The 27,295-nt window shown below is 40.7% G+C and overlaps 1 protein-coding gene across 1 annotated transcript in view; it reads right to left on the bottom strand.

Moving 5' to 3' along the window:
* RAPGEF5 (Rap guanine nucleotide exchange factor 5) overlaps positions 1-27,295 on the bottom strand; it is a 179,989-nt gene that overhangs the window by 122,781 nt on the left and 29,913 nt on the right. Inside the window, exons 3-7 of the mRNA XM_014937639.1 lie at positions 13,870-13,920; positions 12,583-12,689; positions 11,437-11,558; positions 9,492-9,660; positions 4,352-4,418 (exon numbers count right to left, since the gene is read on the bottom strand). Coding sequence (XP_014793125.1) covers positions 4,352-4,418; positions 9,492-9,660; positions 11,437-11,558; positions 12,583-12,689; positions 13,870-13,920 — 516 coding nt within the window. The remainder of the gene's footprint in view (positions 1-4,351; positions 4,419-9,491; positions 9,661-11,436; positions 11,559-12,582; positions 12,690-13,869; positions 13,921-27,295) is intronic.

Here is a 27,295-nt window from a genome sequence, read left to right as displayed (position 1 = left end):
TTCATTAAACTCAGCAGGAGACCAATGTCAATGCCCCGATCCCGATCTATTCTCACAGGTTACTGACAGTGAGAAACAGTGCACTGATGTCTCATCTTTATCTTTTAGGATTTAATAGATACATTATCTCAAGATTAGCCTTAGGAGACACTATAATCTGCAGTAGTTGTAAACATACCAATTAACCCAATCAAACAATTGAAAAATGCAAATTTCTTCATGAGTGTGAAAAAAAACCCACCTTCTCAGAAGCAAAAACAGCATTGTGGCATCCTGTGGTTATATTTGCAGTATTACTTTTGCTTATAAAATGGCACTTTTCAAGTTTGAAAGACAGTGCTACCATCACAGGCAATAAAGAGGCTGGTTTTCTGCATCTCGTCTATATTATGCAAAATAACTCATTGTTTGCTGTGTGCCAGGAATGCAGCTGGCATATTACTTAATCTGAGCAAAACCCTTCAGTTAAGGCAGGAGAAAAAAACCAAACTGTTTCTCTAGTCTTAATATTAAGCAAACATTGCTTCATCAAAGGATTTCATCCTGACAGTCTGATCTCCCTCTCATAGGCCTCACTCAAATCCCAAAGAAGTGGTACTGCTGAGCATCCATCTGGATTTGCCTGGTGTCCCTCAATTTCATAATCTATATGTTTTTGTCTATTTTAGCATAAATGCACTTGACATCTCTGCTGGACATGCAATTCCTATGCATCATTACACTGATGGAAATCCGTGTGCAACATTCATTCCTCACTGCACACGTGCTACACATTATCATACTTCTTCCTAATAGCATTTCAGTTACTGCCTGTTTGGCAAAATCGATAGTTGCACATCACATTGAAGATAATAATGTGCACTCAAAGTAAAATACACATTCAAACAAGAGCTACGCCTACCATAATAAATTGAGGTATTAAATACAAAAACCTGGTTTATACATATAGGTTGTTGCTACAAAGCTAGCACTATCTAAATAGTATCCCATTTTGAGTAGCATTGCAAATGTCAAAACTGATGCAGTTTAAAGGCCAGCTTACCACACAGTATTCACAGAAATATTATGAAAGTCTGAAAGAGAACATTTTGAGTGTGCTTTTGGCATGCTACCACATCTTAATCAGTTTTCATTTTGCAATATGAAAGAGCAAGAGTGTGCATACAGAGTGGTACCCACATATACTTCTGCTTGACTAAATACAAATGACATTTATATGGTGAATCTTCTCATCTTCAAAGGACAGAGGTAGAGATTTTTCAAAAGTAAATGACAACCACTGTTCTTCTCTTACCCATGAATCTGCTCATTTTATCATAGAAGGCATAGTTGTGCATCTAGTACCAATTCTACTTTTTTCCCCTCTCTTTTTCTGCCTATAGTACTCTTTTGTGAAACTGTATTCAATGTGCCAAATAGGACTTCAGATCTAGGGACAAAATGGCAATCCTTACAGAATCTCAAAATGAAATCCCGCAACAGAAAACTCTAAAACAGCAGGGATTTGAAAAAGAGTTTAGTTCACATTTTTGCATCTCAAGTAATGATAGTTTAAAGGACTTTTATTTAAAGTAGTATTAGCTTACACCTTAAAGTACCAGAAGACTATATTTCCCAGATATACTGCATTAACACCCTGATATTCTTTGCAGTGGAAACCCTCACAGCCATCCCACTGTGCTCTGGTTTTAGCAGACAAGACATTCAAAATGAAGCTGTTCTTGGGGCTGGAATGCACGACAGCTCTGGAATGCTTCTTTAAACCCAGGAGTAATTATTGCATTTTCTTAAAGATTCGTGCCGAAAAATATTATCCAACGCAAATGTATTTCAAATGGCACTTTGCACTGTCTGCACATCAGCTGCATTTACAATTTAAGTTTAATGGTGTTGTCAGTGTCTCATTGTAATGGAGCATATGATATGAGCATATAATTCAATAGGCTCTCTTCAGTTATCTTGACTGACTCTGCTTCTTCCATCGTAGAATAAAGCAAAGAGAGACCCCTAACAAGTTAGTTTCTTATCTCTGTACCTGACTCTGCTCTTAAAAGAGGAGTTTTCCATACATTATGCAAAAAATTAAGATGATAAGAAACCTCTGCAGTTTTTTCCCTGCTGCCCTTCTGACTTGGCATCATTCACCACAGCTATCGCTGTTATCTTCTACAATCCCCATAACCATTGTTTAAAACCAAGAGTGCACTTCCCTAACTAATCAGTTCTAGACTGGCTGAATCATCAAAAAAAAAAAAAAAGATCACAAATTGTGCAGTGAATGTCAAAAGTGGAACTCTACAAGGGAAACACCACCTGGTAACAAAAAGCAGCGGGAAATAAGGAACAAGAGAAAGGCCAACAAAGAAAGTCAGACTAGAGTAAAGAAAAAGAGGTAGAGAGAAGAATTCACCAAACTTGTACAGATGCCTCTACGTCTGTGCTAGTCCCTCTGTAACCCCTTCATAGAGAGTCCATACCTTACCAGTGGAGCCTAAAGTATGACTCCCTGTCCCTAAAGTGGGCTTTCAAAATGAATCATCCTAAAAGTGCCTGTCTCTCGTCCCTGGCTGCAAGGAGCCCTGGGGAAGCCAGCTCAGATGTAGATGCACTTGCATTTAGGTGAGGTGAGTTCCACCCCCTGCAACAGCAAGAGCTTTTACAGAGTTACAAAAATACATAATTAGACCTTACATGCACACGTGCTTACAGCTTTTCCTGCGCTTTCAGATGCTAAAACTGTGAGTTCTATTTTAGGCACACAGATTCCTCCAGTGTTGCTTGGGCTGGATCTTCACAACCAGTTTAATTTTGAAAATTTGGGAATTTAATCCCTCAAAAAAGAAAAGAAAAGCTGACACAGAAGCATCCTTTTGATCTGACACAGAACGTTTTGTTCCATTACAAGGAAAAAAAAAAAAAAAAAAAGAAGAGACAGTGGTGCTATCAACACTGATGGGATTTGAACCTCCAAACCTAGCAACGTACAAAAAAGTCAACTCTGATCTCTGACTGCTTTATTGCTGGGCTGGAAGTAAGGTTTTTGGTTTGTTTTCACACTGCTCTGAAGAGTATTGTGAACAGGATTCTGAATTATGAATTCTTCAAGGGAGACTGGTTTGATTCTGTACAAAATACGTAAACATTCAGTGAGCCAAAAATGAAGACAGTGTGAACACATTTCCAGTCACAGCTAATACCTTCACTTTGGATTTCCAGTTCCTGCTCACAGGAAAAAAAAAAAAAAAAAAGAACCTGTATCCTGGTGCGTCCAGCCCTCTGCTGAGTGGTGAAAGCAGAGGGTTCATCCCGTCCCAGCAAATTCCTTCACTTTGGATTTCCAGTTCCTGCCCACAGGAAAAAAAAAAAAAAAAAAGAGAACCTGTATCCTGGTGCGTCCAGCCCTCTGCTGAGTGGTGAAAGCAGAGGGTTCAAATAAGGCTCTCCATAAATTCACAGTGAGTACTTCAGAACCCAGTCTACTGTATGGAGGAAAAGCAATATTCTGGTGGGGTAAGACAGAGAAGTTCATATACAAATGTTAATATTTGGAGGATTCTCTCTGGTCTTACAGCTTTTTCCCAGGGTTAGACTAGAAAATTGTTATAGAGAGCCTGCACAGTGTGGAAAATCAGAAAATGCAGGAGCAAAGGTCAGTCGTTTTGACACCACCTGATCTGGTGTATCAACCATTCCTCACAGTTTTGCATCACCTGCAAACTTGTTGGAGGTGAGCTCTGCACCATCATATAAATTACATTACATCGAGTGAATTTAGCTTAACCTTCTGAAGTCCTGTCTCTCTGTTTCTTAGAGCAATGATCTTACAAGATGAACAAGAGGTACCAAAATCTAGCACAGACAGGACAAGCTGTTGTTTATTATGATGGAGTTTGTTGAGGGTAAATATAGTTGGGAAGTCAGATTGGCAGGCTTCCCAGGTGGGTCTCCTCAGAAGATTATGATAACCTATGCCAGGGCTGCTGAGGCTTTTTCTCTTCCTTTGGACCCCCACCCCACCATTGTCTTCACACTGATGTCCACTTGACCAAGAGAATCTCAGTGTAAGCCACCTGGCAGAAAAATCACCATGATCCTCCAAACTGGTATCTCCTGGGCCATGAATAGCAGGGATTACGAGAGAGAGGCTGCAGCAGTTCTTGCTTAGACTGATTTTAATAGCTTGGGAATTACACACTAAGACATCAGTAAAACTTCCTCCTTTCAAAGACAATAAAAAGTAGTTTGCATTACAAACACCTGCTCGCTAAGACTAAGTCTTTAATTTGAAAGGATCCAAGACATGACAATATTTCAAACATGATCAGTACCAACTTTGATGCAGTGACCTTACCGCAGAAGTGAGACGAGCAAGAATCTCAGCATTGGTCTCTGCCGTGTCTTCTATTTTTTGATCGGGCCTTAAAAAAAAATAAAAATTAGATTTTATTATTTCTTTCATTTTGTTTCAACATCTTTTGATTCCTGAAAAGCAAGGACCTGTGCAGCCACAGGCACTAACGTAAAAGAGCTTTTAAGATTCCACATCAAAATGATGACTGCAACATGACAATAATGAATTGTGTCACTAACGACAGAGTACACCCTTTGTCCCTTGTTGTCAAGAACTCTTTTGATTGAACTAATGTAAAACAGTGAGAGAATTCTTCAGCTATAAAAATATGATGACAAACTGAAGAATGTAGGACCCCCTTAGCTCAGAGTTGCTTATTTGAATGCGTATCTTGCTCTGCTAAAAACATACTCCATCAACAGAGCAAAGTTTTCCATCTATCTGCTATCCAGCTTTGCCAAGTTGTAGAGGAACACCTATGGAATGCAAGTTCACGTAGATAAAAGTAGACAACATCAAAATCATTATGTGACACACGCAGTTTGAATTTAAAAAAAATAATAATAATGTGATGATGAAAAGAATACATGCAAGAAGCCGTAAATAAGCAAACTAAAGCCATGGCTGAGAAAGTTATTAGGTTGACTTGACAGTTACTCGCAAGACAGAGACTTAATGTGTCTTTGCAGAAGTGGGGCAGTGCAGGAGGAACCCATCTAGAAAGTGTCATAGAAGTCTGGGCTACGTGGAAAAAGCCACACAAAAGCTGCTGTGGAGAGCATGGGATAGGACTGTTTATTTTTCAAATTAGTCCAACTCCCATCAGTGAAACACCTGCAAGCCTTTTGGAAGGTTTATTGACAAACAGAAGAAAGGTACCGATATGATAGGGTTGATACTATGGGAAGAACAACAAGAAAATGCCCTTCAGTCTCTACTTTTCATGGTATTCAAGAAGCGTGGCATCCCAGCAAACGGACCAGATACACAAAACTTGCAGCTGCTGAAATAAACAGAAATCCCAGGTATTGGCAGATGCTTCTATCTTTGACTAAATTATTTAATTGCTCGTGTGCCCTGATGTATAGGGAGAGAGCTGACAACATGTGTGGAACATGCAGCTGGTATATTCTGGTTCTTACATCCCATATCCAAAAATTTCTTTCCCTGATTAAAAAATTAAGGTCAGAAAGCACAGAATGACACATGCATTCATTATGGAGCTAGCACATTCAGACCAAAATGGTAATTCAGATTAGAAATCACAATTAATGTTCTCAACAGCCTTTCTATTCAAAGAAAGATGTGACTTAAAATGTTAAGTGTTACAAACAGCCCAAAAGAAATAAATGAATGCAGTTTCAGTTACAAAGACTGATTTTATTCAGTCTTTCTCTTTATAATTTGAAATGAGAACAAGAGAACTGACCTCTTTATATGCCTATGTTTCTCCACACACCTGATCTCTTTTGATCTCTCTGAACCAGACTAGGACCTGGTTCTTCTAAATTGGAGGCAAAAGATAGCAGCTCAGTAAACACAGCCACAGATGCAATCTATAAACCCAGAACAGCATATAGCACAGCTATTTCCATCTTGGGCCTTTATCACTTCATCTTCTATTTAAAAATCCTCCCAGTATTCATCTGCATATGAGCATCAAATACTTCTGAAACCATTAATATACTAGAAATTATAGTCAGCTCTCCAGAATCAGAGTGGAAGAGCATTATGATACCCAGGCTAATGCAAAAATGGATACTGAGGAACAGAAACAGGACAAATATTACCCTATTTTATTTTTTTTTTCCAAAGGGTCCAGCCAAGGCCTAGGAGGGTTGGTACCAAACAGGAGCTACAAAGCCCAGGCAAAAAAACTTAATGTCTGCAGAGCTCAGTGGTCTGTGGGCTCAGTAGTGTGTTAAGCAGAGTGAGATGTAGGGATGCCTGCCCTAGATCTGCATGCAGGTGAGTCAGGTCCAGTACAATTATTACTGTGCACTACATGAAAGCAACTACAGTGCTTCCTGACCTGCTGATGGAGGAAGCAATATGGATACACCCATGGTCCTGTGCCTGGAGCTCAAACACCCAATGTAAAGCCACAACATAGGCCTCTACACTGGCTTTACGTCCCACTTACAATGCCATTAAAAGACCCACAGACACCTGAGAACTGTTTGCATTCAGCAAAAGCTTTCCAGGAATTCCACAAGGCAGTAGCTAAGTGAATAAACTGGCTATTTGCATCAACTCCAAGTTACTTTTAAGAATGATTACTTTTCTGAAATTAATAAAATGTAAGCTATTTCAGGACAGAAGATACAGAAAATAACAAGGAATCTGAGATAAAAAAAAAAAAAAGTCCTGTTAACATCTCTTCAAATAATTTAGAAAATTTTATGGGATATGTTTCAACAGTGCAGTCTGGAATCCAAAGTTCACTGAGTCTACCAGTGGTTCCGGGAATTAGGTGTTGTTATAAACACCCCCATTTACAAAGGAGGAAATAGAAGCACATAAAGATTAAACACCTGATACAAAGCCATTGCAGTCACTGGAAAAGAATTCAGGAGGCACTGGATGAGAGCCTAAGTGATTGCTCAAGGTTGTAAGGAAATCCATGGCACAGCTTTCAATGCAGGTCTTTTGTTCCCAGGCTATTGCAATATTCAATTCTTTTATACTCAAGCAGAATTGGCTGTGATTAACATAGGGTGTTTAATGACCCCAAGAGGCCTCAGCATCAGTCCCACCTCATCTGACAACATTTACAGGGGCTCAGTCCTGTGGAATACACATTAGCCTTCAGTTTAGTGTGAGCTGCTAAAAATCTGCCGGGTCCTGTCTTGTTTTCCATGGTGGATTCCCACCAATGTTATTTGTCAAAGTCAAAAGGCAACAGGGAGTACTTATCCAGGAACTGTAAGCACATCTTGGGCTTCAGAACACTATTCTAACTGTAGAACGTACCACATTCTTTGGTAACACTGCTAATACACCCAGAAACAAATACGATTCCATCAAAAATCTGTACAGCAAGTCGAGACTGGGCCACATTTATTTAACAGGGTTTCCAGAAAAGCTGCTGAGGGAAGTCCCCAGAGCTACTACTGTCTACTCAGGTCTACAGGTAACTTCTTGGAGAGCAGACCCATGATGCTCCACAGAAACCCACCACTGCACCCATCAGTCCTGCTGCCCGCCAGCTGCAGGGGTGACAGAACTCATCTGGTGCCCGAGACCACCAGGAGATGTCCAGGGTTGCCTTCTGGTACGCAAGCAGGCAGTCGCTTCTGACTGCATCAAAAGCCAAGAATCTAATTAACAAGGTAAGAATTTCCTCTATGTACACAGAATTAGTGCCATCAATACAGACTATGAGAAAAACTAGGGTAGAAAAATGAATACAAAAACATTAAATTACAAGGAAGATGATGGTATTCAAATGGTATGCAAAACAGTTTACATATTTGAGAAAAGACAAATACTCATTGCAAGGAAGAGTTTTAAGAATTGCCCTCTTTCTTCATGAGAAAGGGTAACCTGGCCAGATAACTTTAAAAAACACTTCATCGATTAAATTCCCTTTCAGATTGTGTTTTAGCAGTTTTGCATCAAGCATGGAGAATTTTGAACCTGGAAAAGCCTTATTTCCCTTTAATACCACACTCCATTGAGAGTATACCATTATTTAAAATTCAATTCCTTCAATATATTTTCTTTTTTTAAAAAAGCACCCTCACAATCTGACAGGTAAAACCTCTGGAAAAATAATTCTTCAGCGACAATATTCCCAGAAGGAATCCAACTTCAACTAAAATTTGAATAATGTGAGCAGGAAGGAGCTGGAAATGTACATTAACGAATAATTGTTCAATTCATGTGACAGGGATCATCCTCCACTAGAAATGACACATTGCACTAGAACGATAAAACTGCAAAGCAGACAGTAAAATAGTGGTACTCTGGGGCCAGGGTCAGCGTACGGGACACATTTTTAACTCGAATCTAAGGAGTCTTCAATCCATTTTTCTAGTCCGCATCCTTCAGGTAGCACATCAATACAACCTATCTGCTCTGCCTTGTTGATTCCAAGCCTTTGAGCGAGTAGTCACCAACCTTGAAAAGTGGCCTAATTTGCAATGATAACGAAGAAAACCCCAATTGCAACTGAAATCAAGACGAAATCATCTTGATATTTAAGGGACAGCCAAACTGCTTAGCACCAGAGTAGGCTGGAAGACAAGAATTTCTATTTGCAAAAATATTTAAAGGCTTTCTCCCACATGAGTCATCTGCTTAGAAGATCATATTCAGTCCCCATGCTCTAGCCTATTTGGGGTCCTTGACACTTGGCAACACTCACTCAAGCTGACCAAATAAATGCATTTTCAAGGCAATCCCTGCTCCAGAACAGCCAATTTGTGGTTGGTGAGGGCAGTCAGCAACAGGGGAGAGAATCAAGCTCCTGCCCTGAGCCATGCAGAGAAATTACTGAGAAATTTTTCTACCAGCTCAATATGTCTGAATTTTAGAAGCTGGGCTTGAGACAGCTTACAGGGACTTTGGGCTTTGTGCTCCTCTAAAATATTTCCATTGGACATTTATTTGAGACAATGTATTTTTAAAGTCTAATACGTAGAGAAGAAAGTTTTGTCTTTGACATCAAAGAGAATAAATACTAGTACTGGCAGAGTAATGATTCTTCACAGATGACTGAAGGTACCACATTTCTACCCATCCTCTCTATCCATCTGATGGCTGATCCTGACACAGAACAAGGGCATCTGATCTGCTAGCCAATCAGTTCCACAGCATGCCTGCTGCCAAATTCCTGCCAAACCTCCAAATGTAAGAGACCAAAGACTAATAAAGCCATTTGCCTAGGTAATACAGTAAGCTAGAGTCAGCAAGCTAATGCATGAGAACCACAATATGCCAAAAGCCTCAAGTCGAGTGCTTTCATTTATTTACCCACAATTTCTCAGATGAAATGTCCCCCTCAACAAATCTTGTCAATTCTGAAGTGAAAGCTGGTTCGTTTGCACCATGGTTTGGGGGTAAACAGTGTCATTATAAGCCAGCCACTCACAAAATAGTCAGCAAAAGTTGCAAACAGCTGTATTCACACACTTACAGATTACACATGTCAATCCTGGGAGGAGACAATGGCAGCAGTTGAAGCAGGAGCTTTACTCCATTCTTCCATCCTTCCTCTTTCTCAAATTCACAGAAAAGGTAGGTACATTCATCTGCCGAGAACTGGTAGAAAGTGTAACTGTCTTGGAAATAGAGTTGTCTGTCCACTGTTAGAAAAAAATAACATTAGATAGCCTTTAAACCTTTTCCACGTGAAGGTTCTGTGTCCCCACCACATTCTGTATTGCACTTGACTTTAATGCTGAGGTGCAACACCACGTAGCGCTAGTGGATCACAAACAGAAGCAATCCTGCCCTCTCGTCTTCACTCAATGCATCCAAACAGGACAACCCTAAAACCTCAATTTGAAGATCTCCAGGCTCCTGAAATTGAAGCATTAAGACTGCTGAGAATTTAATCGATTCTGGAATCAGTTCAGAATTAGGGGATAAAAGCCTTCCACTTGTCTCAGGTTTCTGAGCTTCGATTTCCATTGGCCTCTAATCTGTTCTCACTAGTGGCCAGGCACCAGTAAACAAAGCTCAATAACATGGATGCAGCCCATCATTACCCCAGCTTCTCCTCAAACTCAGGGCTACTGGATCTGTAGATGAGACCTGGGTAAGATGATGCACCAGTGCAACAGCTGTCACCTTCCCTGGCATAACAGGGGTTGTACCAGGATGGAAGACTGGGAGAGTCCTTCAGCCCTTGTTGAGGCTGCACAATCAGACATACTGTCGGTGTAGTTAGAGCAGAAGAAAACCTTTAAGTGTACTGAAGGACATGGACCTGTTGGAACGGGTCCAGAGGAGGGCTATGAAGATGATCAGAGGGCTGGAGCACCTCTCCTATGAGGACAGGCTGAGAGAGTTGGGGTTGTTCAGCCTGGAGAAAAGAAGGCTCGGGGAGACCTTAGAGCCCCTTCCAGTACCTGAAGGGGCTACAGGAGAGATGGGGAGGGACTCTATCAGGGAGTGGAGTGATAAGTAGAGGGGCAACAGTTTTAAACTGAAAGGGAGGAGATTTAGATTAGATATTGGAAAGAAATTCTTTACTGTGAGGGTGGTGAGACACTGGAAGAGGTTGCCCAGAGAAGCTGTGGCTGCCCCATCCCTGGAGGTGTTCAAGACCAGGCTGGACGGGGCTTTGAACAAGCTGTTCTGGTGGGAGCTGTCCCTGCCCAGGGCAGGGGGGTTGGAACTTGAGGATCTTTAAGGTCCCTTCCAACCCAAACCATTCTATGATTCTACAAACAAAAACCTTTCAAAACACCTCACCTTTTTGCAAGGAGGAAAGTTAAGTGTCTATGACCCCGGGGTTGCATATGCTACCTAAGTAGTCCCAGCTACAAAGTCAAGTCCATCAGATTTCCAGAGGCTGCTTACTGGTGCAATTACAGCCAACCACATTAGCTGGACCTAACCCCTAAATTTAGTGGGGAAGGTGGGGACATCCAGTTAGATGCCACCTTCTCAAGGAGCTGAATCCTCTCTCAATCTATTGTAATCTAAAACTATGAAAAACAGAGAGAGGAAGAGAAAATCACTAATAGCTAGAGAAGTCATCTGGCAAGGCCATGATTTCCAGTGACTAAAGAGCTGCTAAGAAAAGAGCTGGGGAGAAAAAAAATAATAGGCCGGAAAAGGCACACACACTGTCTGCAACTTGGTAATAGGTAATTACATTTTCAAAAGCAAAAGGAAGGACATTTCCAGAAGAAAAAAAAAATAAAAAAATTCATCTTTGGTATTTATGAAATGAAAGGTTGAGCCTATGGAAGAGAGAGTAAAACAAACAACTGTCAAGAAAAATTGACCAGTCTGCCTTTTTTTTTTTTTCTTTTCCCTTCTTCCTCTCCCATCAAAGCATGAGTCCTATCCTATGCAGGAGAAACTGATAGAAGTTTCTTCCTCACGCTAAAAGTACTATCAAGACTGACCTGACAATATAATGCCCATATCCAGGAGGAGCTGCCAGACTCCAACTGCTGTAGATCTGCACTTAACAAAAGGGCACTGCTCCAAAAGCCAGTCCACCAGTTCCGACCCAACACAGCTTCTCCTGAAAATAAGCAAAACATCACTTCTTACACCACAGTAATGCTAAAATGCTCCTTTATTATAAAGTGCTCCATTTTAAAAGCTATTAAAAGCAAACACTTTTGTTCAGCAGGGCAAAACTTTTGTCTCAATTACTAATTTCTGTAATCCTATTCATTTCTAGGGAAAAAATTATTCTGGCAAGTCTCAGGGGATGCCCCTAGTTACAATAAGGGGAATTCATGTGAGATGAGTAAGTTCCCTTACATACTTAATTCATGTGGCACTTTACAATATGGAGTAGTTTTAGCAATTTGTGCTGCATACAGACAGATATCCGAAGATGTATAAGAACTAAATAAAATCCAGCTTTTAGCCTCAGGATTTTATTTCCTCTCTGAGCACAGGCATAAGCAATACAGCTACACAATATATGGATAAGACCTTGAGTGTTGCTCTAGGATATGCTTCATCTTTCACATTACTGGTAAACTTATCTTTTTAAATCATAAAAAACCAAGAAGTTGTGACTTTTCCTTAAATATGGATATGAATGAATGGTGCTATAACAGAGACCTGCACATTTTGGCATAATTGCAAATAGGAGGAAGCATTTATGATGTAATGCAACGCAAATGGAAAATCAATTCATTACTGAAAAATTCCATAAATTACATGCAAAAAATCACTGTGTAACTAAATCTTAGGAATCCAATTAATCTCTTTTGTAACTTCTGTAACTTGAATTTAATACTCTTTCTTTTCAACAAAATAACACACAAACACAATTGCATATGAAATCATAAGCAATTAAATTAATGGACGTACAATCAGGCCACTGCTGCTTTCTGGCAACTGAAAAAGTAACATAAGAAAAGATCTTTAAAATCTCATGTATTTTAACACTTTTTTTTTTTTTAGAAAATATTCTTGACTCTTAGTAACACGCATAAATTCTCACTCTTAGAACTCTCTTGTCAAATCATGGCATAGACATACGCAAATAAAACCCATCAAGTTGATTAAAACACGTGATCTCGGGTTACCTGCAAATGCCAGTAAGGTACACCCTGTCTTTAATCAGGTCAGACGCCTGTAGAGTGAAAATATTCCTGAGAGCTCTCCCAGCACAAGAAGAACTTTCTCCATAAATCTGAATAAAAAGAGAAATTGAAAAATGTGACAAACAGGGATTTATTCCTGCTGTAGTAAATTGCCTTGGCACTGTCAGCTCCCTCGCTCTGAGCAATGCCTGCTCCCCAGCTGAACAACAAGCAAGCAGGCAAATGCATAGGGGGTTTCATAGGGGGTTTCATAGGGGGTTCATAGTAAACCCACCCCAACTTCTGCCATCCCCAGCAGTACCGTGGGTTTCAAATGCCCCCACCAGCTGGACTGCTTTTACTTTTGCTGCCTTAGAAAAGCAGAGGTTTCACTATCCCTCAGCTTCACCTTTGAACAGACACATTCAAATGTAAACAAAGCAAAAAGACTATATTAACCATTGCAAAACCACACAAATACAGTTGAAATTTAAACATTATTCCATAGGTATTTGGGTTAAATAATTTAATACCAGCCTAATGCACCACGTTGAAACACCATCTCATAGGTTTTTTTTCTTTTTGTTCAGAAACTTTGGAGGTATCCTGTGATAGCTACAGGTCAGGTCACCCATACTTTGCCAGGAGGACGTGGTCTTGCAGAACAGACACACCTCTGACTTCCCCTAGACCTTTCACCTTTCTTTTCACATTTCTACCTTTCACCTCAAGGCTGCAGATGCGTCTATCAAAACAGGACCCAGCTCCATCTTCCATAAAACCACGTTCCACCTGGACTCTCTATACCAATCCTTATTGTGAAATTTAACTCAGGCTTCTGTGGTGATGATTCCTCACCTTCCCCCCAAAACACATCAGTAACACAAATAACTCAAATAACTAACCTGAAAGAAAACCAATGCTGAATTTTCACTTTTTTTTTTGTTGTTGCCTCCTTTGTTTAGGAATCTTTTGAGGGATATAAAACAGTCCTGAGACAGTAAAGTCTTGTGAGGTGCAAAACCAGAGCTCTCAAATAGTCCAAAAGTAAGCTAAACAGTGGCAATCATTTAAACAGCTGGGAAGTGAGCGCACACTGGAATTCACAACAATTTGGTTTGTAAATTCCATAGTAGAAGCAGACAATCTCTAACACACAAATCATAACTTGTTAACCGGATTTAACTGCAGGCCACATTACCAAGTGTCCTCAAAGCTATGATTAAGAGGTTAAGCAAAAGGATTCTGAATATGTTGATGAAACTGAATTAAAAGAAGCTTAACAAGTACCTTGTTTGAAGGAGTTTCCAAATAGGGATTTGAAATTCTTCTGGACAGGGTCTGTAAGACAATTTGGTAGAGTTTTAGTTTTGTTCTGTTTTCTGTATGAAAGAAAAAAAAAAAAAATCACAGCAATCTAGGGCTTTTAGCTATTGAAATCTAAATTAAAAAAAATTATCAAATCATCTGTGTAGTTCTAACCAAAGTCTCCAAATTATTTTGTTTCACATCAGGAAAAAGGGTTGGTAAACTCAGTTCTGTATTGTTTACTATATTTATTCTTGATCCGGAAAAGAAGATAAGCAATAGGATGGCAATGTCTGTAGACGACACACAACTATTTGGGTCAGGAAAGACCAGAAATGACAGTGAAAAATTTCAAGATAAACCTAAAAAAGCTAGGTGAAAAGATAGTATCATGATAAGCTCAACACTAAAAGTAGCACGTGCTAGAGGCAGAACATGTAGTTACACGTGCTATAATACTTCTCAAAGCAAATTTTATAAATTCAGTAAAGACACCTCAGGATCACAGAACACTTCTCAAGGAAAACCACTCTTGTAAATGAAATTCTTAACTGTAGTTAAAAAAAAATATTAGGATAAATGAGGAATAAATTGGTGACCAGTAGGGAGGTAACATTGCTCTTACATAGATCAGCATTATCTCTGCCTTCCCACATGCTGCACTGGTAACAGCATCTCGAAAAATGGACTCTCCAATGTTAGACAGGATTTGGACAATAATAACAGTAGGAATAATAAAGGGTTGGGATAAATTTTAATATGAGAAGAGTCACAGAAGAATGTGAATATTTACCTTACAAAGGAGAGATTACAGTAGACATAATGCAATTATAGAAAATAATGAAATGGCACAGAGAAAAGACAGGCTTTCTGTGCTCTGTTTTATGTAACAGGAGAATAACCGATCACTCAATGAAATTAGAGAGGATTCCTATTTGAGGAGACACAAAGGATAAGGACACATAACTCTTCACAGAAAGGCAACGCAAATGCCAAAACCTTACCGCTGATCAATAAAGATTGGGGATTTAAAGTTATATAATTAACAGTGAACCAGAACTCTGGAAGGCAAACAGAGACAGGATAAACATCTCTGCGAGTCAGGTTACCCCACCTTTGCTCACCATGACACTTCCGTACCTTGTCAGTGTTAAAAGACAAGATATTGTCTACTCTGATGCTTACTGGCAACTTCTATCTTACTACAAGCCACACAAGACACAAATAAATATTGCCTAAAAGAAGTCTGGAAGAGGAACAGAAGACATCACGCAGGTGCACTGGCAGCACAATGGGAGGATTGTGTGGTGCTCCCTCACATTATTCCAACTTGTAGGCAGCATAATTAATTCCTCTCTTTGAGAAGAATCCAATTCACACTTGGTATATTGTAATCATAAAAAAAAAAAAAATCATCCTTCACATGCTGTAAGAAATACAGAATCCATATTTCAGTAATGCCACCTGCTTTTTTCCCCCTCTATATTCTTGTTACTGTATTTTTAGAATGAGAATGGAAGTGACAAGAAACCACAGAAGCTTCTAACGCTGTTTACCCTTCCACGCTCATCACAAATGTTAGTGTAGTTCCATGCGTAACAGTAGCTCCATATGGAAATACTATAACATAAAAGCTTAAGTCCCCTCTCCTGCACCCAACAAAGACGCCGTAAGAGCGCAACGTTGCCTCAGATCCCACTTACTCGTCCTAACCAGCACGTCATTAACACCTCGGCTCTGCAGCAGCCCTACATACCACCACTTCACTTGGGCCCTGTCCAAGTCTTTCACTCAACAAGCCTCACTCACTGCAGCAGCAGGGTCGAAACTCATACATCCATTTCCCCCCCTCCCTGCTCCATTCCCAGGCTGGCGCTAACGACATTATCATCAGCAAGCTGATCCCAGCTACAGCCCCGGGCATTGCACTGGCCCAGTCCCCAGCATTCAGAAGACCACTGAGCCTCAGCCAGAGAAAATACTGCTACTGCAGGGTGCAGTTACACAACAGCGTCAGACCAAACTCAGCAAAAAGGACAAATTTGGTAGCTTTTTACAACGGGGTTACAGCATTCATGGATAAGGAAAGAGCAACTGACATCATCCACCTGGCAAAGCATTTCATACCATCCCACGCACACCTTTGTCTCTAAAGTAGGGAGGCATGGATTTGAGGGGTGGGCCACCCAGTGGATAAAAAATTGGCTGGATGGTTGTTCTCAAAAAGTTGTGGTCAACAGCTTGATGTCTGGGTGGAAACCAGCGACGACTGGTGTCCCACAGGGGTCCAGGACTGGTATTACTGAGTTTGTGGGTGACACCAAGCTGTGCAATGTGACTGATAGCCTAGAGGGACAGGATGCCATCCAGAGGGGCTTTGACAGGCTTGAGAAGCAGACCCATGTGAACCCCAAAAAGTTCAACAAGGCCAAGTGTACGGTTCTCCACCTGCGTTGTGGCAATCTTTTTAAACAAGCTGAGAATCTCTGCCATTATTTAAAGCTAAGCATGTAAAGATATTGATGATAATATTTTAAAATATAAGCACAAACTGATTTTTGAAAGGTTTGGATAGAAATTGCCCCACGACATACTGCATGACATGCAAAGTGTGCTAATGAAGGCACATTTTGGTCTCCATTGGAAAGATCAAGCTGTGTCTTACTGTCAGATGCTGACTTAGTTCTTTACTCACCAGAGTATTGAACTGGCTCCACTATAGCAACTCCCTATGCATTTACTACAACCTGGTTAATGTTCTAATCAAGGGCTAAAGACACTGTAGAGCACATTTTCAGTCATGCTTCATGATGATACATTTGAGTTTTCTCCTTGGTTTTTGATCTTGGGATTTTACTTTGGCCTCAGCTTCAGAGGATGACTTGCCTACAAGTTGCCCGTGCTTTGCCTCCTGCCCAGGCTGTTCCAACAACTGCCAATATTCCAATATTTCCGCCGTCACCAGAGCTGCAGCCGCGGCAGCATCAACAAGGCTCCATACATCTGCTAGCAATTTAGTCCCCATCACGCTCAGGAGGAAACAAAGCAAGAGTGCTTGGAGCTCCAGTTCAAGTGCTTTCCTCAGCTGGGATTTATAGCAGCCAGCAACCTGTCTACACTAGAAGTCACACTGTAACACCACAGAAGAGGCCATAGAAATTATAAGAAAATAATTTCAAATGTGGGATGCAAATGTTTTGCTTTTTTTCCTAAAGGCTTCTGACATTCCTGTGCAGCTAGCAAGAAAAGTATAGCTTTAGCAAAAATAGGGAAGTAAAACATTTTTTTGATTAATCAAGATTATCCATTTTTCTGACTCTTTTACAGCAGGATTTATATTAACCTAAAGGAAACAAGATGAGGCAGAATCAGGGCTCTTCCCCTCCCAGCAAATTGTTTAAGCTTCCACTCCAAGTTTTTCAAATAACTAGGTTTTTAACTGGTTGCATTAACAAAAATTAAGTATAATGCCACATTAAGAGTTTGCAACGTGCAATCAAACTTTACTTCTTTTCAGTTCACAATATGCTCATAAATATTTGTCTGTTTGATCAAGGCTTAATTTGCAAACATGCCCATGATAGTTTCATAGTTTCAGGGCACTATCACTGTGTCCCTAAAGAATTCAGTGTAACACTTGTGCATTCCAAATAGGATTACTCAGTATGCTTAAAGTTAAGCAAACACTTCAGTGTCGTCCTCTGTCAGGGCTTATTTCTCTAAATATAAATAGACTGAAAAAAAAATAATCCCATTTTGAAATGCACGTGGTGTAGCACAGACTACCTGGTAACGAGATCACTTCTATTTCCTGACAGGGGGATTTCAGCAACTGCTCAACACCTGAATCCTAAATTGGCTAATGTGACCACAAAGGAAATTACATATTCAGACAGATTTCCAACTAGCATTTAAGCATCCAAGCCTAAAATACACTTTCACAAGTATTCATGCTGGAAACTTCTCACGTTCCAACCATGAGACACAGAGTACAGAAAAGGATCACAGATTGAGAGTGAATTTGGATTCAGCTTTAATACAATCATATGTTTGTGTTTTTCTCTCTTTACTAATCATTCAACTCTAACAATACAGTAGCTCAGGAAAAATTAAAAAAAATCCACCAGGGGTATTTACTTAATTTCCCTCAGGCTTCTCTCCCCCTCCACACACAAATCAAAAAGTAATTATTTTTTTCCTAGACAGAATCTTTGTCTCATTACGAACCATGACAATGATAATGCCATAATAGCTATAGAAACAACTGCAACTGTTACAACTGATGAAAGCCTGTGGGTTTTTTTCTTCCAAAAGATTTGCTGGACTTGCTAAAAGCAAGCAGCTAGAATAATTAGAGAGTTTCCACTCCAGCCCTGATCTGAACATGAATCCTGGCACAAAGCTGGGCTCTACCTGTCCGACACACCCTCCTCTCAACCTGCAACACAAGAAGGCAGCAATTTCTGCAGGAGTAAATGCTCATTTATCCATCCCCAGTGCTTAGTCATGCCAGGCAAGAAGTGGGGGAAGGGAAAGAAAATTACCGAATAATTTGGCTTATTGCTTTGCCACCTTCAAATTTTTGCATTCGACATCACTTGCTACTGTCTAAATTATAGGAGGTTTAAGCAGAAATAAGATATGGGTGCTGTGCTCAGTAGATGAAATGCTACCGTTGTCTGAGGGTGGCTGGATGGAGGGAGTGTTGTCATGAATCCCAATCCGTTTCCATGTGGCAGCAGATTTTTCCCCGTGGTTGCTAAGGCACAGTGAGCAGAGTTGGTTGGGAAGCTAGCTGACTTTCAGCAGATATCATTCATATGAAACCGCAGAATATGCCTGACTTTCTGCCAAACAATATTCATAACAACCAACCTTCCCCCACTGCTCCTCTCGAAACCCGCTGTCAGAATTCACAGATAACGAAGAACAACCAATGGAGCAGTTCTCCACATTAATATTTATTTAAGATTAAATATCAAACTCTATAGGAATTACTTTTATTAAAAGACAGACTTTTTTTTTTTATAAAGGAAAGATCTTCTGATTGTCTTAAGCTTCATACACTTAGGCGTAGCATAAAAAGGTCAAAAAACTGTAAAAAGAGACATTTGTATTCAGCAGAGCTTGCCATGTAGGGTTCCCAGGTGAGCCTGCAAAGCTCTCTGGAGACAGCCAAATGGGTTGCTAGTGAAAGGAAAGCAAAGAGTGTATTCTTGCCTGTTTTCTGTATAAAGAGAACCTGCAGTGAACCCGAATAAGTTATTTCACAAAAGGGAAACCCACTACTCATGGTTTGTTTTTGCCTCCCCCAAAACAGAAAGGGGATGTGTGAAGAAAACAGCTGCTCTTTGTAAAGATGTTCTTCAGGTTTAAAGACATTTCTGAGACAACAGCCATTAAAGCAATGCATTTAGAAGTATTTCTGTATTGTCTAGTATCTAGCAAACTAAGTATGGCTGAATGGGTTTATGCTTCAACCAAAACTCTTTTTTTGGTAATCTTGCATAAACCAGCCACTTTGAAAGTGTCCATCACCTAGCAAGGAGTGTAATTTAGTGCACAAAAACAAATTTTGCTTGCAATGCCCATTTCTTTACCCAAAAGGAGTTAATGATAGAAAAGTGTATTACAGAAGACAATATGGCAGGACTGGCTGGTTGCTTTCCTCCCTCTTCCTCAGTCCTGTCATGGGAGAAAAGCTGTGGATAAATTCCTGCTTCAGGAAGGCACTATCACTGGCCCAAACGTGCTCTGTCCGTACCCTGAGCACCAAATAAAGCTGCAGCATCCCACTGAAGGCAACTCAGTTTGAGAGAAAGGGAGGAGTGGTGAACTGGCAGAGGGGGATGCTCAGGTTAGAGAAATCCTCTGTTCCTTCAAGGAAAGGAATACCACTCTCCTGCTAAGGATGGGTTTCCATGGCCCATAAATAACCAAAAAACGAGGCCACTGACAAGCCAGTTGTGTCCCCTTCTCCATCCCCTGCTTCACCTTCCCATCCCCACCACTGTTCTGCTCTATGCTACCTCTTGTGTTTTGTGAAGCCACGTGTTGAACCAAACTGGAGTACCAATAGCTTCAAACTGGCTCGTTTTAACCCAGATTATCACCCCCCCCCCCCCCCCCCCGACCCCGGGGGGCCCCCCGCCGCTCGAGCACCTCCGTCCCCGCCGCAGCCCCGCTCCCGCAGCCCCGCCTCACGTCCGCACCGCCGCTTCCGCTGCTGACGGGAAGGCGGAAGTGACGCCCTCTCCCCCCCCCCCCCCACTCCAAGTCACTGGGGAGCCACACAAGCACGATCACTAGCGAGGCAGGGGGAGAGGGGAAAGCGGTGGGATGTGGAGGGAGGCAGGAAGGGACAGCTGTGCTCAGAGGAAGCACTTGTTTATGCTGAATTAAAACCATCCAAGGAATGATGGCATAAAACACGCCTAATAAATCCTCACCGTCCCTGCTCTGTCAACATACAAAGGAAGTTGGCTGTGCCCACAAAAAATGACAAAACAAAATTAAAAAATGTCAGTAATGGGGAACTCCACCTCCCACCTTCATGTTCACAAAGTCATCAGTTTGAGTAAAACAGAAATCCCATCTCATTTAACTCCATAGATCCATGGTAGGCTACATGGGCTACAGCCATAGTTTACAATATAGAAACAGGGCTTAAACAAGTTCTCTCATCTCTTTCTTACAAAAACATTATGGATATATTCAACTCATGTGCTAACACCATGTTTGCAATGAGAGTTCATTAAATATGAAAGGGGGAAAGAATCAGAGTTTTACTGCTTTTTAATCATGCTTTATATAACATTAAAATATGCAGAGTACAGCTAATTGACTATTTGTGTTCCTTCATTAACCTTACTTTATTGCAGCATTTGTGTTCTAGTTTGCTGTTTCAGCCTTACCTTTCCTTAATGCTACCTAAAAAGCTTCCCAGAGCGTTTCACTCTTCTAGGCTGTCAACAACATTTCACAGGAAAGCAGCATCCTCCCTTTTTTCACAGTACAAAACAGGCACTGTACAGACTGTGGCAGTAAAAATTTAGCTGTATTGCTACAGTTATTTCACTTTAAAACTCAGCATCTAATAAAAACAGTAGACCATCTTCGTATTCTATCATTCCTGGCCATCAGCATCTAGTTTGGTTTTGATCTGAGGACACAAGGGCACACAAGAGCACGTGGGTGGAGGGTTTTTTGTGATTATTAAATTTTTTTTTGGCAACAATATTTCTAATGATGCAAGTTATCATTTAATAATACATTACTTGGAGCTTTCAAAAGAATGTGCATCAGATATTTCACACTGTAATTAAAAAGATGTTCCCAGTGACAGGTTACCATTTCTTTTCAGATAGATCTAAATGAAGACATCAACACAACAGTGAAAAGAGAGATCAGGAGTAGGAAAATGCAGATTGTCTGCATACTTAAAAGCTTTTCAAAGTACCTCTGTTGGCACACTTCTTCTGTTGCCAGCAAAATACCTTCTCACGACATCTTTCCAAATAAAAAAAAGAAAGCAGGATGGCACATGAACTTGGCAAAGACATTCTGCAAGCCAGGCAGCCTGACTCACAAACATGCACTGGTAAAAAGAAATTTCACAGAGAAATTGTGTGTCAAACAACAGAATTAATGCCCAGGCTGCGCAATCCCCTTCCTGGGGTTTTCATAACTTGACCAGACAAGACCCTGTACAACTGCTCTCACTTTGGAGTTAGCCCTGCTCAGACGACCTCTGAGAGGTCCCTTCAAACCCAAATTACTCTGTAATTCCCTCTTGCTTCATCACTCCCAGAGACAACTTAATTCTGCTCCTCCAACCAGCTGCATCAGGCATGGGAGAGAAAGTCTCTCGAGCTGCAGAACAACAAGAAACACTTTTCTAGATGCGCCCTGTGTTTAAAACAAGATTCTTAAAAATTTCATATTTTCATCTTAGCCTTTCACCAGAACCTCTCCCCATCACATTACCCAAGGTGCCAGGTCTCAGCTTCTGCTGTCAACATTACTGCAGGTAATAATAGTGCCAGAACTTGGCCTTCAGCAATCTACATTTGTCAGAGATTTTATACCATGAAAGTTTTAAAGCAGACAATCAATTTTAAAAGTCATTCTTCTCACCTGTCAGCAACAACCACCCATCGTGCAGGTGTAATTCTGGTGTCAGGCAAAATCAGGATGGGTAAGTAGGTGATTTCCCCCAGTCCAGGCTCAGGAGCATTCCTGTGACCCTGCTGCAGGGATGTTCACCTCTGCCACCGGAGTTGTAATGAGCAGCAGAAGGGAAAAAATACCTAATACTGCTGTAGCTACTTCAGAGAACACAGATGCTGCAACAAAACTTCAACTACTGGCAAATATTCTGCAAATCAGCTGTGAATGATGCTGACGATAAATAGCTAGGAATGTCAATATATAGTATACACATTACTGAATAAGAAAATCCATTAAAATCTTAATTTATTCAGGAGATTACAAATACAGAGCCAGTTTTATAGATTTCAATAACTACAGTACATTTAATGTTTAAAATACCAACACAGTTAAAATTCAGCGGTTTGATTATGATTTATGAAAATACCTCACAGTAAATTGCATCAGTTCAGTTTACTATTTGTTAAATGCCTATTTTGTGGCAGCCCTTTGGGGCTTTTTTTGGCATGAGCTGCACACAAATAGTCCATGAATGGTTTTGCAAGCGTGCAAAGGTATGTTTGTAATGTCCCTGTTGTTACCTGTTTCAAAGAGTTTCACATTTACCACTGCCTGCAGAAAAGGTAGGTCACCCAGTAATTTCTCAAACCCTATTCCTAGAAGTAGAGGACAGCTACTCCTTTCAGGTACAAGACACGTGTTCTGCCTTTGCCAGTGGAGTCACCTGAACAAAACACTGACATTATTTCTAAGAAACCCATTGTCTGGTTTTTCAGAGACCTATTGGAACAAAGCACCAGACTGTTCGATGTACCTCCATTTTATTCCTCAATCTGATGTGATCCCAACCTTCAGCAAGTCATGGGAATGACCATGACCACTCTGCTCTGCAAACCACTTTGAGACCCACTGGTAAAGACTGGCCATGCTAAGGGCTAAAAGCACCCAAGCGACCAGCCACATAGCCAGGGGAGCCCCACTCTTAAGTTCAGGACACTGAAAATACAACACATCGTGAATAAAACTGCCAACTTTTGCTTTTCTTGCTTCCTAGGTTTTCAGAGAGTGGGAGCGGCCCCTGCGGTGGGTGAACCAGCTCCAGTTAAAAAAAGCTTTCATCGCAGCCTTAACAGCTTGAGAATCTACAGCGCTGCTGTTTGTATTGGCAGCACTCTCTTATGTGACCTCTTGGGAACAATATTAATTTCACTGACAGTAGCTCTTGGCACAAGTTGGTGCCAGCCTACTATGGACTGGATAGTGGGAGTTCTTAACCACTTCCAGAAGAACAGCTGTAATTTACTTTTTGGTAGAAAAACTACTGAAGTTTAACTATTTTAGTTTCGTGAAGCAATCAACGCCTCACTGTACAAAAGAGCTGAAGAAGCACTCAATATGCAAGAAAGGAAAAAAAGGTTGTTCCCTTGGATCACACAAGCAGTTCCTTGGCAAAGTAGATCCAGGAACTCCTCACCTGCTCTGGGCAGAGCCTCAGTGCTACTTGGAGCTCTGCTACCGGCACCTTCAAACAGTCTGCAGAACGGGATCACACCGACCCCGATAACATCTGGTTCATGCTTGAAAACCTTTGGTCTGGCTGTTGAAGCAGGAACAAATGAAAACTCAAGTGCACTCCATCTCCAAAGGGAGGTTTGTTACCTCTGAGACCAGGAGGGACTTGAAAAACGAGGCAGTTCAAAAGTCTCTGCTGTTGTGCCAGAAACCACTGCACGCCTGCCCTTCCATCCTGGTTACTGAGCAGATAGAGTAAGATGGGAAACAGTGTGCAATAACCATTAGATAAGGAATAGGATCAGAACACAAACAGGAGTTTAGTATAGGCAAATAGTCACTAAAAGCAGCTTAGGTAAATTTAGCTTTCACTCAACTGAGAAGTTACAAAATCAGAAAATACCAAAGATGCAAGACACAGACAAGTCTTGTAAATTTTTAGACGTGGAAAAACAGCTCAAGTGCCAAGTACCTAACAGATACAAGTCTTACTTAGTATGATAAGATCATAACCAAATAATATAAATGACATATCTTACACAGATTAAGCTATTGAGAAAGTAAAAGATGTGCTCAGCACCCCCATAAGGTCACAGAAACAGTTCAGACTTCTTTGGATAGAAGCCTCCTTCACACACATGGGTTCAAGAAAAGAAGAACACAGTCTTTGAAGTTAGATGAGGTTTCAGCCTTAAAGAGGCAGATTTCATTATTGGTATTCTTTACTCTTGATTTCAATTACCTGTCTTTCTTCTGATAGATATCTGTATTTTCATTCTTTATTTGTATGACAATTGCTTGTACACATTTGATATTACTAAAGCACATGGCTTTAGTAATCACATCATGCCTATGCTGCATTATTCTGAATTTATTTGCTGTAAATTTACTCACTCTAAACTCTAAGGTCTACAAATCCTACTTCCTACTGCTGTGGAAATTTGATCCCTCTGCGTGAGGGCTGGGGGTTCCTTTGTCTCCTGAGAGATATCCTCTATCTCTTGAGTTTTCTTATTTTGATCGACGGTTTCGAAGGGTAGGACCTTGCTCCAACAAGAGATTTGAAAACATCGTTAATAGAACTGGTCCTTATAAGGGTTCTCCACATTCATCATTTATTTTCAAGAGAGCATGGGCAAGATGAGACAAGAGCTGCACAGATGATGCCTGCATCTCTCCTCAGCCTTAGAATACAGATGTTCAACCAAACTCAGTTTAAGTAAAAAGCCACAAAATTTGACAAGCTACTCCTGTGAGATTGACACACTCTGTGATGATACCTAACTCAAATTCATAGGAAAAGGAAGTATTAAAATTCCTTTAGTGTTGCACTAGACCTTTTGCGGAGAAAGTAGATATAAAAAAAAAAAAAAAACATTTTAGGCAGCCTAATTAAATAAAAACAAACAAACAAGCAAATAAATAAATCTTCCTTCAGTTGGTCCCACATCAGTTTCCTGTCCCATGGGACGTCATTAATCCTGGTAATTTCTCAGCCCTCAGAAAAAAAACCCTCCAGCAAATCTAGACATGGTATTTAAAGCATAAAGTTCCTATCTCTTTGTTTCACTCCTTATATGCATTAGGAGGCTTTTAAACAAATATAAAGACACAAATGTTTTTTACTTTTCAAGAAAGATACTATCGCTTAAACAGAAGAAAACTCCAACGATTTGAGTCAAAGGATTAGAAGATTTTTCTATTTTTATGTGTGATTAAATGATCTGAATTAATTAACCTTTAATTGCATTTGCAACTATTATCTAGTTCTGCATCCCAACAGAAGTCCCACCATATGATGTCTATATCCTAGTCAATCTTATTCCGATATTCAAGGGAACATGCAAACATGAAAAAAAAAAGAGAAAAAGTGATAGAGTCTAAATTAGCATGAAAAACATGTGCAGTGGAAAAAAGAAGTCAATAATATGACAGCAGTGCAAGGATCTGAGGTGAATTGCATGTTATGAAGTTGAACATACGTGCCTGTGTCAGATGTGTCTTGACAAAGACTGAATTCTCTATGATTTCAACAAGGTCTCTCTACATCAGGTAAGGAAGGTTACTCCTCTGGAGAAACTGTTTGGGGGCTACTTATCTCACCATGGAACAGCCAGACATCCACCAGATATGAGGATAGTCCAGAAAATAAGTATCAGAAGATCATGCTAAGGGCTTAACTGTAGCTAGCACAGCCCAGTGGAACTCCATTAAGCAGCCTTCCTAGTCAACTGGTTATAAGCTTTTGTTTTAAAACAGGAGTCTCTTGCCTTGAAAGTTGTGGCTGACCCTTCTAAGGCTTTCATGAAGCAGCAACAACAGCCTGCACCTGCAGAATCTGCAATTAAAACCCAGCCCAGTATCTCATCCCTCGCTGAAGAGAGCAGTGGTAGCACTATAACTATTTTTAAGGAAATACTCATTAGAACACGTAAGAGAGAAGCAGGAGGACACAATGTGAACATAAGCACCCTTATCAGTTGTGTGAACCAGGGCATCTAAAAGAAAAGCAGAATAGCCTCTGCATTACTCACAGCCGAAGTACAGCTGAGTGTATCCTGAACAAATCAACCTCAAAGAGCCAGCAGAATGCTCTGCTGATGCTGTAGCACAATCAGAGGAAAGGACTCACACATCACTGCCTTTCTATGAGGTCACATTTCCACCACCTGAGGACAGTCAGGCCCAGCAGCCAGTGCTAAGAGAAGTACATTTGAGGAGCATCTGACCATCAGACTAAGCAGCAGCTCATGCATTCCCTCTGCTACTTGGAGCTGTGTTCTCCTTGCCCCACCAGACACACCACTGGTCCAGGGCTCTTCAAGAACCCTCCTTTACATATTTATGTAAAGCAGCAATGCAAAACTGAGCCACCTTAGAATCACGGAATGGTTTAGATTCAAAGGGACCTTAAAAATTATCTTAAAAAGAGACCTTAAAAATCATGTGGGCCATCTTCTCTGGACAACCTGTTCCAGTGTCTCACCATCCTTGGGGTAAAGAATTTCTTCCTAATATCTGATCTAAATCTCCCCTCTTTCACTTTAATACCATTACCCCTCATCCTATCACTCCATTCCCTCATAAAGAGTCCATCCCCATCTCTCCTACTTCACCAGATTGAGTCTTCACCCCAAGATCCCTGAAGGGCTGCTTTGTCCCACGGAAATTAAAGCACCAGAGATAAAGACAGACCACATTTCTTCCAGGTCTAGGGGCAAAGAGAATTAACTTTCTTCCTCTTTAATATTCTGCATCACAGCCAACGCTTGCAACATTGATCACTTCAACATGCTGTTATCCTTCTTCCACTTGCCCACTGTATCCTGGTTACCAGCCCACCCAGATTTAAAAGTCAGTAATAAATACCATTTTAAGTCAGTGAATGTTTTCTGACCTACGCAAAGCTGGAGGTGGGAGAGAGCAAGAAGAGCCAGGGAGAGATGGGAAACTGTTGCCTTTAAAAGTTGATTCAAGCAATATGTCCATGGAAGACACTAATTTGTTAGAGAATTTAGAATAAAATCAGAGAAGCAAAACAATCTAAAAGATTGATCTACTGCAGTATTCCCCACCATAGTGACTGATCTGCTGGAGACTAGCAGAGATATCTACCTGTGTTTCTATAAACAGTAACAGAGAGCAAGATATCAGCGACCTCCTAACATTCTGCTGTGATGCTCAGTCTGCCCTCATCAACTCACCAAGGAAGCCTGGGCCAGCCTGG

Source organism: Calidris pugnax, unplaced genomic scaffold (genome assembly GCF_001431845.1).
Source record: "Calidris pugnax isolate Ruff unplaced genomic scaffold, ASM143184v1 scaffold11, whole genome shotgun sequence".
Classification (NCBI taxonomy): domain Eukaryota; kingdom Metazoa; phylum Chordata; class Aves; order Charadriiformes; family Scolopacidae; genus Calidris; species Calidris pugnax.
The sequence above is the reverse complement of the archived record's forward strand: the minus strand, read 5'-3'. Positions and strand labels throughout refer to the sequence as shown.